This window comes from Typopeltis vanoorti, chromosome 9 (assembly GCF_054136105.1).
Source record: "Typopeltis vanoorti isolate ZY-2024b chromosome 9, IOZ_Tvanoo_1.0, whole genome shotgun sequence".
In the NCBI taxonomy this organism is placed as follows: Eukaryota; Metazoa; Arthropoda; class Arachnida; order Uropygi; family Thelyphonidae; genus Typopeltis; species Typopeltis vanoorti.
The window spans coordinates 11733375-11749147 of NC_143557.1; the positions used below are offsets into that span (position 1 = coordinate 11733375).

At 38.7% G+C, this 15773-nt stretch overlaps 1 protein-coding gene across 2 annotated transcripts in view; it reads right to left on the reverse strand.

Annotated features, from left to right (window-relative positions):
* Positions 1-15773, reverse strand: part of LOC150102885 (uncharacterized) — a 269877-nt gene that overhangs the window by 178952 nt on the left and 75152 nt on the right. For both annotated transcript variants that reach the window (XM_090397856.1, XM_090397855.1), the window contains exon 2: positions 11691-11808. In XM_090397856.1, coding sequence (XP_090253982.1) covers positions 11691-11808 — 118 coding nt within the window. The remainder of the gene's footprint in view (positions 1-11690; positions 11809-15773) is intronic.

Sequence of the window (15773 nt, forward strand, 5' to 3'; positions counted from 1 at the left end):
AAAATTGTTGACAAGAAATTACTTGTTATCATCAAATTTCTGATATGTACCCTCAGGAGGGAGAGGGGGTATAGAATATTATGATAGTACTACATTGCATCATTATCAACTTCCTCTTGTCAGTTTTTTCTCCAAATAGAATATGCGAATAGAAAGTGCTGTCAGGATTCCAATATTATCAGATCTTACATTTCACTCTTCTAAGTTAATTGTTACCATGTCAGTCCACTGAGATCTGGATCATTTTCTTACCATTCTGTCAAAAAAAAAAAAAAAAAAACTTGCATTGCTAACATTTCCACTCCTGTCCTGTTTAAGCAATAATACCATCTCAGATTAGCTCTGATAACACATTTCAGAAAGCAAACAAAATGTAACAGACAAAAATGGACTGTTTTTGTTTGTTATGTTACTGGTGATGGTAGTTGTGAGTAGTAGGAGAGATGTTGAGATGTGTAATGGAGTGGAGTGAAGGGCCCTCCTGTGATAAGTCCTTGGAGGTGTCATTATTATTATTATTATTATTATTATTCAGGCCTCCATGGAGTCAAAAGACTCATCGTGGGAGGTCCTTCCTAAGAACATAGTCTGTCAAGGCTCATCGAGGGGAGTTCCCCCCTAAGAAACACAAAGTCTATCATACCACTCTTTAAAACTCATTGACCGTTCCCGCTCCCACCACTCCATCAGGCAATGCATTCCACGGTTCAACCACCCTCCACGCAAAGAAACCACTCCTTACCCTCTTGTTCACAGTTTCCTTTCGTAACTTCCAGGGATGGCCTCTTGTCATCACTCCTTTCCGCTGTTCAACCAAGCGAAAGAACTCCCCAGTGTCAACCCTGTAACCACCTCTCAACAGTTTAAAAGTCTCAATCATATCACCTCTCCTTCTTCTATCCACCAAACTCTGCAGTCCACATTCCCTCAGCCGATCCTCATAACTATCCTTGTATAGTCCTGAAACCATCTTTGTCATCCGTCTTTGTATCCTTTCCACAGTTAATTTATCCCCTTCAAATCCTGGGGACCAAATCTGAGAACAATAGTCCAAGTGTGGTCTGATCAGAGACTTATACAACGGAATGATAACCCTCTTATCTCTGCAGGTCAGTGTCCTTCTCATAATTGCAGCAATCCTCTGTGTTACCTTTACCACCTTTGCAATATGTCCCCTAAACTTCAGGTTTCTATCAATCATCAACCCCAAATCTCTTCTCTTCCCTACTTCCTCCAGTATAACTCCTCCCATAGAGTATGCAGCATCCCATCGTTGTTTCCCAAACCCCAAGATCTTATATTTTGCTGCATTAAACTGACACCCCCCCATTCATTTGCCCATCTATCTAGCTTATTTAAATCCTCTTGCAGGGCTACCACATCTGCACTATTACTAATAATCCTTCCCAGCTTCGCATCATCTGAAAACAACTGAATATCCCCTTGCAATGTCATTGATATAAAGGTTAAACAATATAGGTCTTAGTACTGAGCCCTGTGGGGCCCCACTTGTAACCCTCTGCCTCCTGGAAACTGCTCCACCATACACAACTCTCTGATACCTATCAGACAGCCAATCCTGAATCCAGTTGACCAATCTGACATCCAGATGTGCTGCAACTTAAATATCAGCTTATCATGTGGCACCCCTGTCAAATGCCTCTGCTAAGTCTAAGAAAATTGCAGTATATGCCTTTCCCTCATCTAATGTTCTTGTAACTTTTTTATAAAAGGCTAGCATATTGCTAAAACAAGAGCACCCTTTCACAAATCCATGTTGACTCTCACAGATAACATTACCCTCATCTGCCCAATGCTGTATACGGTCCCTCACTACTTTCTCCAAGATCTTAACAACTACTGATGACACACAGACTGGCCTATAATTAGACACTTCCAGTCTGTTACCACCCTTATGCAATGGCACTATCTTACCTTCCTTCCATTCCCTGGGCACCTTTCCTGCAGCCAGACTTTCATTGAAAAGCCAGGTTAAAGGCACTGTCAGTTCCCTCGCACATTCTCTCAAAACTCAGGGTGAAATACCATCCAGTCCCACAGCTTTACTGACATCCAGAGTACTAAATATCTGAAACACACTCTCCTCCTGTACTTCTAAACCTCGAACCAGCCCTATCCGTCTAGCATTAAAACTGAATCCTCTAGGATGAAATACTCCAATAAAGTTCATTGAACAATTCCACTATGTCCTCTGCATCAGTCACTCTATTCCCATTTTTATCCCACAATATCATTTTTCCACAGTCATTTCTCCTCCTACTGGCCACATAGCTAAAAAATTCCCTAGGATTTTATTTGGATCTTAGGGCCAATCTCCTCTCATATTCCAGTTTTGCTTTCCTTACCACACTAGTCACTCTTCTGGCCTGTCTTATATTCTTCATGCATCTTCTCTTCATCTGTCTCCTTATATCTCTTCCATAGCCTCTTTTTCGCATGCAATTCCTGTTTAATATTGTTTGTCATCCACTTTACTCCAAATTGTCCTCTTCTTCACTCGTGGTATACAACTTACCACTGCTGCTAATATTCTTTCACAATTTCCCATGCACTAATGATATCCCGGCCTTCCAATTCCTCCCTCCATGAAACTTCCCGAAGTTGACGTCTAAGACTATTATAATCACCTGCATTATAATTCCACATAAGTTCCCGTCTCTTTGATACTCCTACATGTCTATTCATTTTCCAAGTCAAAACCATATGGTCACTCTCTCCAACTGGTGGGAGCGATGTCAACTCAGTTATTATCAACTCTTCTGATGCTATGACCAAATCCAAAACTCTTGAACCTCTTGTTCCCTCTGTTACATGTTGCCTAAGACATTTGTCCCTCAAGAATTCTAGAAATTCCATTCCCCTATTGCTACATGTATTTTCCTCTTCCCAGCTTATACTGATGTAGTTAAAATCTCCCATAACAATCATTCTTCTTACTTGCCAAGCTCAACTGTCTAAACATCTCCTGGTCCCCACCCTCCATTCCCCTATTGCTACATACATCTTCTTCTCTCCAATTTATTATTATTATTATTATTATTATTATTTTGACACCTCCAGGGAGTCCAAAGATTCATCGAGGGAGAGTGTGCCGACAGCATCGATCGATTGGTCCCCTTCCAAATACTAACCGTGCTCAAACATACTTAACTGAGCCATTAGTAGCAGAGGCTCTACCAATCGACCAACCTTTGCTGGCAAATTTATACTACTGTAGTTAAAATCTCCCATAACAATCATTCTTCTTGCACTTGCCAAACTTAGCTGTCTAAACATCTCCTGGTCCCCATCCTCTGTGCTCCTGGATCTGTAGCAACACCCCACTAAATATCCTGTCTTGCCTATCTCTACCTCACACCATACGCTCTCAAAATTATTTGTCTCACTTCCTTCCAAAGCCTCCACTCTTAGAGGACATAGGTCATCACTCATCATAAGCAGTACCCCACAACCACGCTTTCCCCTCCTATCCTGACGAAAAATGCTATACCCAGTGACTTCTATTCCTGTTGTTATATCCCCTTCTGTCAACCATGTCTCAGTGATTGCAATAATTTTTGGCCAGGCTGATGCTATCTGTAACAATGTTACAGATAGCATCAGCCTGGCCAAAAATTATTGCGATCACTGAGAGACATGGTTGACATGTAACATGTAACAATAATATCAAGTTTCTTCCTAATATCCTCATTTTTAATATGATTCTGCTATTGCTGCCATCTGGGGGGGGGGGGGGGGCAGCAATGGCAGACCAATGCAGATCAGAGAGAATGAAGAGGTGGATGGAACAGAGAAAATGCATCAAAACGACATGCGTCATTTTCATGTCACACATTCGTTACCATGAGTAACTGAAGACAGGATTGAAAGAGATTAAAAGCAAGATAATTAAGAAAGAGAGTAAATGATGTTTGAAAGAATAGTAGAATGACAAATGTAAAGAATGAAGAGTTGGCTGTAATGAGGGGGATAGCAGTTACATAAAGGGATACACAAGACAAAGTGCAAGCTGGAGTGAATGCAAAAATGTTTGATGAGTACAGCTGAGAACAGAAAGAAAAAAGTGTGAGAAAAGAGAAAATAAGGCTAGCTTAAGAGAAAAGGAAAAATTAAGGTGATAGTCTTATACAGCGATTTTATCATAAGAGGCTATGTTATATAAGAAATGATAAGTAATACGGTGTTATATAAGTAACATTGATTCCATCTGTTCACTTCCCTAATCTTTCTGAGAACTCTGATATCTATGATCCACAGACTTCGATCATATGCAATGTCTGCAAGATATATGTTAGCGAGGCTATAAGAATGCACAATGGGAAAGTGAAAGACTTGATTTTTTTTTTTTGCTGGAACAAATGATTTGAAAGGAGAAAAGTATGATATGAGGGAGGACAAGAAAGCATTACTGAAAATAGAAAAAGTAGAGTGAGAGAGTTAAAATAGTGAGTCTGTTGCTGCAGCATGACAGAGCTGAGAAGGAGGGCCATAATAGTGAATAAATGAATGCATAGGTTATGCAGGAGGAATGATGTGGAATTTGTGGATGTGTGGAGTGAGTTTGATGAACGAAAGAACTTATATAAGGATTGTTTGCATCTGAATAGATTAAGCGCCCTGGGTCTGGAAAAAGTGTTGTTGAATAAAGTGAAAGTAGATGTGTAAAATCAGGGAATCTAGAGCTTTTAGAGGGAGAAGCTATTGATTCTTACACTCGACTGCCTCATGGTATCTGTGTACTTGCTCAATAGCTTCTCCCTCTAAAAGCTCTAGATTCCCTGATTTTGCATATCTATTTTCACTTTATTCAACAACACTTTTTCCAGATCCAGGGCACCTAATCCATTCAGATGCAAACAATCCTTATATAAGCTTTCATCCATCAAACTCACTCCACAAATTCCACATCATTCCTCCTGCATAGCCTATGCATTCATTCATTCACTATTATGGCCCTCCTTCTCAGCTCTGTCATGCTGCAGCAACAGACTCACTATTTAACTCTCTCACTCTACTTTTTTCTATTTTCAGTAACGCTTTCTTGTCCTCCCTCATATCATACTTTTCTCCTTTCAAATCAATCGTTTGTTACCAGTACTACTGGTAACAAACCAGAATTGGATAGCTATTATAAAGCATAAGGACAGTGGTGGGATTACACATTATGTACACTAATGCCAGGAACATTCAGAACAAGGAGGAGAAGTTTTTGGCATTGGTTAGTTCATCCTGGCCAAAGTTTATTTGTATTTGTCAGACATGGCTGACAGAAGATGATATAGTTAGTGGGATAGAATATGAAAGGTATAGTATGCTCAGGGAGGATAGAGCGAAAAGAATGGGAGAGAAGCATTACTGACGATAAACTGCAACCAAAGAGAGTAGGAGTCCAACTGCAAGCCAGTGCAAATAGTACATTTGAAGCCATCTAATGTGAGTTAAGTAAAATATACATGTGGTTCACATTTCCTGGTCTATAGCAGCAACCATATAAATATGGTTACTACTACAGACCAGGGAATGTGAAAGATGACATGGATAGTATGCATCAGTAAATAAGCACAATGGGTGGAGAGCAGGTAATTATAGCAGCTTATAAAAGGAAAAGCATGGTATGAAAGGAAATTAGCAGTAAAGGTCCAAGATAATCCCAAAGAATTATTTTGGTATGTTGCAAGTAAAAGGAAGAATGTTCATGTCATAATGATTTTAACGAATGCTGATAGTTGGGAGGTCGGTTTTGGTGCACAAATCTTCAGGGCAATCAGAGGATTGCCACCAGGGCCAAAAGATGTGTCCAATTTGGACAATATTTGTCTGATCTCTTTCTAGCAAAAGTATATAGGGTGAATTGCATATTGGATCTGAAATTGGTGGGGGGGGGGGGGGAATTTATCATGGTCAGTTATGCATGCATTGGAAGCAAAGTGTGAAGCCAGGAGATTGGCTTTTTTTTTTTTTTTGTGGATGATGCAATAAAGCCATCTGCTTAAGGGTCAAAGCAGTATAACTGAGAGGAGATCTCCACATAACCTTTAAAGAAATGCGGAGAACCGACCAGTGCTTCTGACCTAATGTCCAATCCTCACCTTCTCATGGTGCACCCTGTTCGGTATCTACCTGGATACTGAACGAACGAGAATGGGCTGGCAATTTGGGATTTAGCCAACCAAATTGTATTCTTATTGGCTTAAACCAATATAGAAAATGATGGTACATGACAAAATTTCATGCTGGCTGGGGCGTCGCCCAGTTAAACAAGGCTCTGTTATTTTCGCCAGAGAACCAGGGCGAACAGCAAAAAGTCAGCTACTAGAACAAATCTGAAAGCACACCCCAACTCAACATCACCAGAGTTAAAGATCGATACTATCAACATAAGAAGCCTGAATGGCCAAGAAATGGAGCTAGCTGATGAATTAGATAACTACCAGATTGACATAATAGGGGTGACTGAAACAAAAAAGACAAAAACTGGTGAGATCTTTCTGAACAATAAATACAAAATGTTATATTCAGGAAATGACAATCAAGGAAAAGAAGCAGTAGCCATAGTATTCAACACAAAATATGAGGTTAATCTTCTTGAATGGCAGGCAGTCACAAGTAGAGTGATGTAGGCAAATATCAGAATGGGGAATTGGACAATGAGACTTATTTGTGCCTATGGTCCCACAGAAGGTTCTACTAAGGTAGAAGTGGAGGAATTTTTTGATGCTTTAGAAAAAGCAACTGACACAATGAAAAAGGAAAAGTTGGTCCTTGTTGGGGATCTAAATAGCAGAGTAGGAAATGATTGTCAGACATACAAAAATATTTTGGGAAAATTTGGAGAAAATAGAAAAGCTAATAATAATAATGGCAAATAGCTGTTGGATTTCTGCTCAGGACATGGACTGGTTATTACTAAAACCATGTTCCAACATAAAAATGTGCACAAATTCACATGGAGAGAAGAGGCTAGGAATAAGAAAAGTCTCATTGACTATGTTATTGTTGATAGTGATGTTTTCTCCCTGGTGCAGGAACCAGAGTGTACAGAGGATTTGAAATTGGAAGTGATCATTATTTGGTCTTGAGCAGGATAAAATTGAATTTTGTATTGAAAAGAATAACACGTAAGAAAGTTTTAAAGCGAATAAAAGTCGAGCAGCTCTCAGATGTGAACTGTAGACTAAAATACACAAAGATTATTGAAGAAAAAAAAATGAAAGAGTTTGAGAACAGGAACCAAACCTTGGAGATTCAGTGGCAAGCTTTGAAGAAAACCCTAATTGATTAAGCCAGAGAGGCATGTGGTGAGGTTGTCAGCAAGGATAGAAAAATCAGAACTCCATGGAGGACACAGGAAGTTAAAGAGGCAGCGAAGGAAAAGAAGAAACCATATCAAAAGTTCCTGGCAAATAAGTCAGCTTTTGCTCTTAGAGAATACAGAGATAAATGTAAGAAAGCGAAACACTGTGTAAAACTAGCTAAACAAAAGTCATGGGAGGACTTTGGCAAGAACATAGAAAATAAATATCAAGAAGGTGGTAAGATATTCTGGAGGTTGTTGAAGAAGCTTAGAAATGGAGGAAAGAGTGCTGTAAAAGGAGTTAGAGATGATAATGGTGACATGAAAACAGGAGAAAAAGATATCCTTGAAGTATGGAGTAATTACTTCAAAACATTGCTAAATGAAACAAGCAGTGATAGCACAGTGGTAAAAAAACACTCAACAGGCATACAATTAGGAATGCATATCCATACTTGAATTAGAAAAAGCCATCAAAGGCTTGAAATGTGGAAAGGCAGCAGGAGTAGATGATATTCGACTAGAAATGCTGAAGTACGGTGGTATAAAAGTCTTACAGTGGCTGCACTGCATAGTTCAGAAAACCTGGACAGAGGGACGAATTCCCAATGATTGGAGTAGAGCTTTAATAGTACTCATATATAAAAAGGGGAATAAAACTGAATGTGAGAATTACAGAGGTATTTCCCTACTGAGTGTTCCTGGCAAGATCTATGCAAGAATACTTGAGAAACGGTTGCGAATAAATGTGGAAGAAAAGCCTGGTGAAGAACAAGCTGGATTCAGGCCAAATAGAGGCTGTCAGGATCAGATCTTCACTTTACGTCAAATAGTTGAGAAAGCATGGGAATATAACAAAGATCTGTATTTAAATTTTGTCGATCTGGAAAAGGCATATGACAAGGTGCCAAGGGAGAAGCTATTCAATACGCTACAGTTATACGGCATCAATGGGGCATTATATCAAGCAATACTTAGTCTGTATTTGAGTTGTAAGTAGGCAGTTAGAATTGAAGGAAGTACAGGAAGATGGTTTAATGTTAAATCTGGTGTGAGACAAGGATGTACATTATCCCCCTCTGTTATTCATTATCTATATGGATCACATTATGAAAAGTGGTATTAAACATGATATCAGAATTGGAGATGTTAATGTCAGCTCTTTGCTTTATGCAGACGATGTTATACTTCTAAATAAATCCGTTACAAGTTTGCAAGAGTCCCTGACTAAATTGAATAACTGTTGTAATAGGTATGGTATGAAGGTCAGCATTAAAAAGACAAAGACAATGAAAATAGGTAGAATTGTTGAAAATATCAATTGTGTTGTGAACGGGGAAACCTGTGGAACAAGTAAAACATTTCAGCTATTTAGACACGATTTTTACTGAAGATGGTAAATTAAATATGGAAATAGATAACAGAATCAACAAAGCTGGTATGGTAGGAAGTCAATTGAATAAATTCATACGGAATAAGAGAGAAATTAGTCGGAACTAAATTAGCTGTATACAAGACAGTGTTCAAACCAGTTTTAACTTACGGATCTGAGAGCTGGGTTAGAAGTAAAACACTTGACCAAAGACTAGAGACCGCAGATATGAGAGTCCTGAGAAAGATTAGAGGCATGAACAGATGGCATCAATGGCAATATCATATTAAAAACGAAGATATTAGGAAAGAACTTGACACTGTCGGCATCCTGGAATGCATTAGCAGAGCTAATCTCAGCACTTAAACAGAATGGGCGAGGAAAGATTAGCAAAACAAGTGTTCTCTGCCAGGTTGGCAGGAAAATGATCCAGAGGACCAAGATATAGGTGGATTGATACAGTACAATGTGCCTTAAACGATAGAAATATAAGATCTGATAATGATATTATTGGAGTCTTGACAAGTAATAGACTGATTTGGAGGAAAATTGTAGATAGGAAGTTAGTAACGATGTAAATTTTTGATGTAGTACTATCAGATCGTGTGCACCCCTTGAGGATACATGTCAGGAATTTGATGATGGTGAGGTATGATGTAAGGGGAGGGAATAGCATTAGGCAAAAGTTTCGACCAATTGCTTTGGCAAGAGACCAAAAGGCTTGGCTGCCATTTGGACAGGCTGCAAATAATCTGCTCTTTGATCTTTCAACCTCTGTTTTGGAAGCATTGATAGTTTTCTTGCAGCTATTTTGGTCTTGTGTATAAACACTAAAGAAGGATGGAGTTCTTGATGTAAGCCAGTTGTTGTGATATCCTTGATGTTTTATTTGTACATTCTTGGCACATCTTTTGGAGAACCAAGACTTAGTTTGGGGACAGCAGTTCAGATTAGTGTGGGGAATGTATATTTCTGTGCCAGTAAGAATTACTTTGGTGATATGTTTGGGTTAGAAGACCAAAACCAATAATCCAACTATGGTAATGAGGCACAGATGTCACGAAGACTTTTCCACTTCACACTGTTATATAATGCCAAACTACTCTTGTATAGAGTGGCTGTGTAAGCATTGTTTACTCCCCAAAAATACCCTACATCTCCTCCTCACACAAACACTATTGTGCTTGTGTGAGGAGGAGATGTAGGGTGTTTGGGGAGTGTTTGCCGTTATCTGCTATTATGGTTGGCATGTGAACAATTTGTACAAGGTGGCAAACGTTTTTTCAGTATCTCTCTGGCTGCTAGATCTGTAAAACTGGAGGGGGAAAGTTGGTTTATTGTTGTGGACATTAAAATCTCCTAGGAGAACAATTTTGCCGTTAGGGAAGTGGGACTGGAGAAAGTCAATATTTAAGGAGAGGAAATTAAGGAGCTCAGGGTGGTTGGGGGCATCAGGGGAGTGAGAGACAGCAAATGAATTTGACTAAATGAGGAAGGGAAATTTCAACCAAAGAAGGTCAAAGTCAGGTAATTCTAGGTTGGGTGCTCTCTGATAAGGTATATTTACAGATTAGGTCAAATATATTCCATTTGACCTAAGGGTAGCCTTATCTTAGGCCACCCTTAGGTCAAAATCAGTTAAAGAGTGTGTAGTTTGGAAAGCTGAGATGAATAGTGCTGGTGGGAGGTGAAATTTGGGTTTCAGCCAAGAAGAGTAGGTGAGGCTTGGTAGACTGGAGATGATAGTGGACAGTATTAAGATTAGAGTTAAGGTCACAGTTGTTAGTGAAGTGGATATGCAATGCTCTGTGGGGAATATATTTGACTACAAGGGTCTTACATGTTTTCTATGCAGTACTTGCATACTGGTCTCCATGGTGGTGTCATTCGATTTCTGCACCAATTTTCCTTTTTTGTAGCCAATCACCCAACTGTTTTCCTCCATTTTGGCATTTTTTTTCAAGTTGTTATCAAAGTTGACATCCTTGTTCTCTCTGGAAAAAAGTTATGTCAGGTTGAGCTCATATGCATGATTGGGGACAAGTCAGTTTAAACTTGTTATTAATCAACTGTTATTAGTATAGATATGCTTGTTGGTGTGTCGCAAGTCACTTTTACCAGGCATGGAAAGATTGTTCTGTCTTTTCTTTCATTTGTGGGTCTGAAAAGATGGCATCTAAAGATATTTCTAGACTACAACCACTGCTAATTTGCTGATGTCATCTTTTAGTGATCCTCCAGTTTCCGTCGGAAAGTTCAAAATAATGCCATTGAATTTCTTGTTTTAAGCCTCAATTGAGTTGTACCATTGATGCGATTAGGTCACAGAGATCTTGAGTGTTGTCAGGCAAGTGTGCACTTGTGTTGCAGCGCTGATCGTCGAGTAGTTCAAGCTTAGCTTCCAGCATTTGGATTTTGGAGGGGAAAATTTCAGTCATAGTGTTAAGATGCTGCTCGAAGGTTTTCGACTTTTATATAAGTTCAGAAGCTGCTTTATAGAAGGACGGCTCAGCAAACAGAAAAAGGACTAGTTGAAGTCATAAGTAGTTTGTGCGCTGATTCTTCTATTTTTGCACAGGAAGCATGTAGCCAGTATTTTTCTTATCAGTAACATAAATTTTGGAGCTGTGGCACTTTATATTATCATTGGGTTTGTTGGTGACACATAAGGTGCTCTTCCATCATTGGCCTTTGTTGTTGTCATCTTTGCTTCACACGATAGGCATAGTGAGCACTTGCACATGGCTGATTTTGAATTGCAAAAATAACTGACTCGATGCACTATATGTACTTACAGGTTGTGCAGAAGTAATCTGTTGTGATTTTTGTTCATTGGTTTATTTGAGTGAAGAACACTTATAGTAACGATAAAATGCAAGGAGCACAAGTTTAGAATAACTATTTACAGGCACCTTGTTTAATACAAACTTAAAATCTTATTTAATCAGAAAATATCATTACACTATAAGAATATAAATTATGTAACCTGCTATATAAACTTGCCTTTATCTCTGTCACGTATAATAACCTCCAGTTCTCTACCTTGTTTTTCAAGTTGCTGTTGTTTTTCTTCAATCACGGCCATTTCTGTCTGGATTTGTTTCAGTGGTATCATCTTAATCTTGAAATCACAATAGAACATTATGAATAACAGATATTTGTAATTCAGGAATTTAAAAAGTTAGGATAAAGAATAATTTGAAAATTATTGAAAATTAAACCACCAATAGTAATGAAGAATAATCGAACGTCTTGAAGTCAGCAAAGAATAATAAAAGTCCTGGAGCAGATATTCACAGAACACATAAATTGGAGATTCACACTTTCATAAGGTTATATTGGATATGTTCGATGGTATTTTAACTATGGAAAAACACCAAAGGAAAAATTCTCAATCATCTATGTTTTGCAGAAGATATAGTTCTTTTAGTAAAAATAAAGAAGCTTAGGAAATACTAAATCACAATAATAAAGAAAGTAGGAAAAAAAGATTTAAACTTTAACGAAATTAAAACAAATTTTGATGACAAATTATTATTATTATCTAACCTCCATGGAATCATAGAACTCATCGTGGAAGGTCTATACTCTCTCATACCAAAAGATCATCGAATCATACCTTGAGCCCATTCCCAGTTTCTGCACTCACCACACTTTCAGGCAATGCATTCCAATCACTTTTCATGCAAAAAACTTGCTCACACCTTTCTTACACAGCTTCCATGGATACCCTTGCCACCCTCTACGCTATGAAATATCCTCTTCACATTAATCTGGTAACAACATCTCACCAACTTATATGTCTCAATCATACTTCTATTCACAAGGTTCTGTAAGTTGCATTCTCTTAATCTTGCCTCGTATCTGACATTCCACAGACCCAACGCTAACTTACTAAACCTTCTCTGGACATTCTCCAATACATACGGAAACTAGGCAACCAAATCTGTGCACAGTAGTCAATATGTGGCCTGATCAAAACTTTATATAAGGGAAACATAACTTCTTTACCTCTGCATGTCAATGTCCTCCTTATTAAAATAATCTGTTCAAATGTTCTTAAAATTTTAGCAATATGACACCTAAAGATCAAGTCTCTGTACACCATCAATCACAGGTCTCTTATCTCTTCCACCTCCTTCAAAATTTCTCCATTAATTGTATACTCTACATCCCAACCTTGTCTGCAAAGTTTCAAGTCCTTGCATTTTGCAATATTAAACTAAGAGCTCCAATCTGCCCATTCACATGGTCTATTCAAATCCTCCTACAAGACCATAATGCCATCTCTACTTCTCCTCACCCTTCCTAACTAATGGTGAACAGCTAAATATTTCCAGTTAGGACAGTCCCAATGTTATTAACATATAAGTTAACAATAATGGTCCCAAACTAGAACCTTGTGGCACTCCACTAGTGGCTTCCTCTTTTGGAATACTACTCCTCCATATATAACCTGCTAATACCTCTCCAACATACAATCAGCTAAATCCAACTTACTAGTCTGTTATCTAATCCAATCTGTTTCAGTTTAGCTACCAGCTTGTCATGTGGAGTCGATCGAAGGTCTCTGAAAAATCCAAGCACACTATCACCATTTATGCATCTTATTAAGTGAATATGTCACCTTTTTTGTAATATGTAAGCAGATTGCTGAAACATGACATTCCCCTAACAAACTCATGCTGACCATCATGAAGAATATTGCTTTATCAACCCACTTCTGAATTTTAGTCCTCATCAAATTCTCTAATACCTTAATATCAGCCCCAGCCACTCAGCTTGGCCTATAATTTGTAGCCTTAGTCTTTCCCCCTTTGTGAAGTAGAACAATTTTTCCCATCTTCCATTCCTTTTGGACTCACTCTGTCGCAAGACTCATGTTAAATAGTTGCATCAAAGGTGCTATTAATTCTGTAGGGCATTCCCTCAACACACGTGGCAATATACTGTCAACTCCTACTGCCATATTAGCATCAAGTTTACTTAATTCCTCATATGCTTCCTGCTCATTCACCATTAGTCCCTCCTGTTGCCTTCATGATGAAATATGCTGATAAACTAATCATTGAATAGTTCAACTATATCCTCCACATTAGTTACCAATCTGCCAGTGGCATCAAATAGCATCATCCTCCCAAAATCATTTTTCTTACTACTTGCTACATATCAAAAGAACTGACTAGGATATTTCTTAGCTTATTGGCTAATTTCTTCTCATATCCCACTTTTGTTGCCCTTAACCAAACAAGTCACCTTTCCTGGCCTGCTTCTTGTACTCCTCATGCAACTGATCATTACCAACATTCATCTTGTGTTGCCTCCGCAGTGCCTTCTTTTACCAAATTTCACACTTAATCTCTTCATTAATCCATTTTACTCCTACCTTGTTTAAACTTTTCATCTTTGGAATATGTTCAGACAATGCCGCTGTTAAATGGCACTTGATCAATGTCCACACAGCATCTATATCCTTCCCACTCAACTCCCCTTTCCATGTTATAGCTCCCAGTTGTCTCCTAAGCTTTCCATAATCACCAGCCTTCTAGTTCCACATGTATTCCTTCTTTATAGAAGTTCTCATGTGACTGGCTGCAAGCTATGTGATCACTTCATGGTCACTCTTTCCAACAGGGGAAAGATTAGACATTCCATTCACAATCACATTTTCTGATGATATAACCAGATCCAAGAGTGTTTATCTTCATGTACACTATGTTATGTACTGCCTGAGACTTGTCCCTTAAGAACTCAAGAAGTTCATTCTCCTATTTCCCAATACTATCCCTTCATTCCAATTGGCATTCCCATAGTTGAAATCACCCATAGTGATCACCTTTTCTAATACATTTCTTTGTCTCCACCTTCTACATTCCCTGGTCTATAGCAACATCCTGCCAAATATATCATCTATCAACCTCTATTTCACACTATACTGCTCCAAAACTACTGCCACCTTTTCTCCTTGTATCTCATCCTTGCTGCTATCATCAGCAGCACTCCCCCCCCTTGCCTTTCCTATCTTCATGAAAAACATCCTATCCCTCAATTTCTATTCCTATCAAGATGTCATTCTCAAACAACCATATTCCACTTATTCCAACTATTTTCATTTAACCAATATAACAATTTCATCTCTCTTATTTCTGACACTCCTGCTCCTGGCATTCATAAATAAACATAACAATTCATTTTTTGGTCTATAGCCAGTCCTACGTATGCAGTCTCCTGTCTGTGACTCCTCCTCCTCACCTGTCTGCTCATCGTTTGCCCCACATAGTCTCCCAGATTCAACTCACCTATGTATTCTTGGCCATTCCATTCCTACACTAGCCATCCACATACATGCATTCATTACCACTTCCAGAATCTGCTCTCCTTACATCATGTCCTCCTGACCTCCTTAGCCCACCCTGTCCAACTTGCTTTCCTGTTGTCACATTCTCTTCTTTCCATCACTCATTACACTTCCCTCCAGCAGCAACCTTCCCAAATGACTCACTCCAAAACCATTCAGATGCAGTCCATTGATCATATACAGCTCTATTCATCCCTCAAACTCATTCCACATATTTACAAACTGCACTCCTTTCTCTTCACACATTTCCGCTAACATGTCATTGAAGATCTTTGCTCTCTGCCACAACTCATCGCTGTCAAACCTGGGCAACACACAAACCGCTCTTTCTACAACACTGTTGTCTTTCATTCTCATCAATAATCTGCTGATATCCAATCACACATTCTTCCTTTGCCCAACCAAATTATTCGTCCCAACTACAACCACTAAATTTCTCGTACACTTACTTCTCATATCTAGCACTTCAACCAATCATCCTGTTCATTCTTTGTCCTGGAAAACATACCTTTTGCACCTTCTCATCCACCACACCTTTTATGACAGAATCTTCATATAGTGCTATTCTTTCTTTCCACTTTCTTTCTTTTTATTCTTTCACACCGTTCCATTCATATCCACCATACATCTAATTTCATTCTTCAACTCTTGCATTCCAGCAATCGCATCTGCAATTGCTTCGTCAGTCTCACTTTCTTCCATTTCCACAGTCACACCAGCTCTTGCTT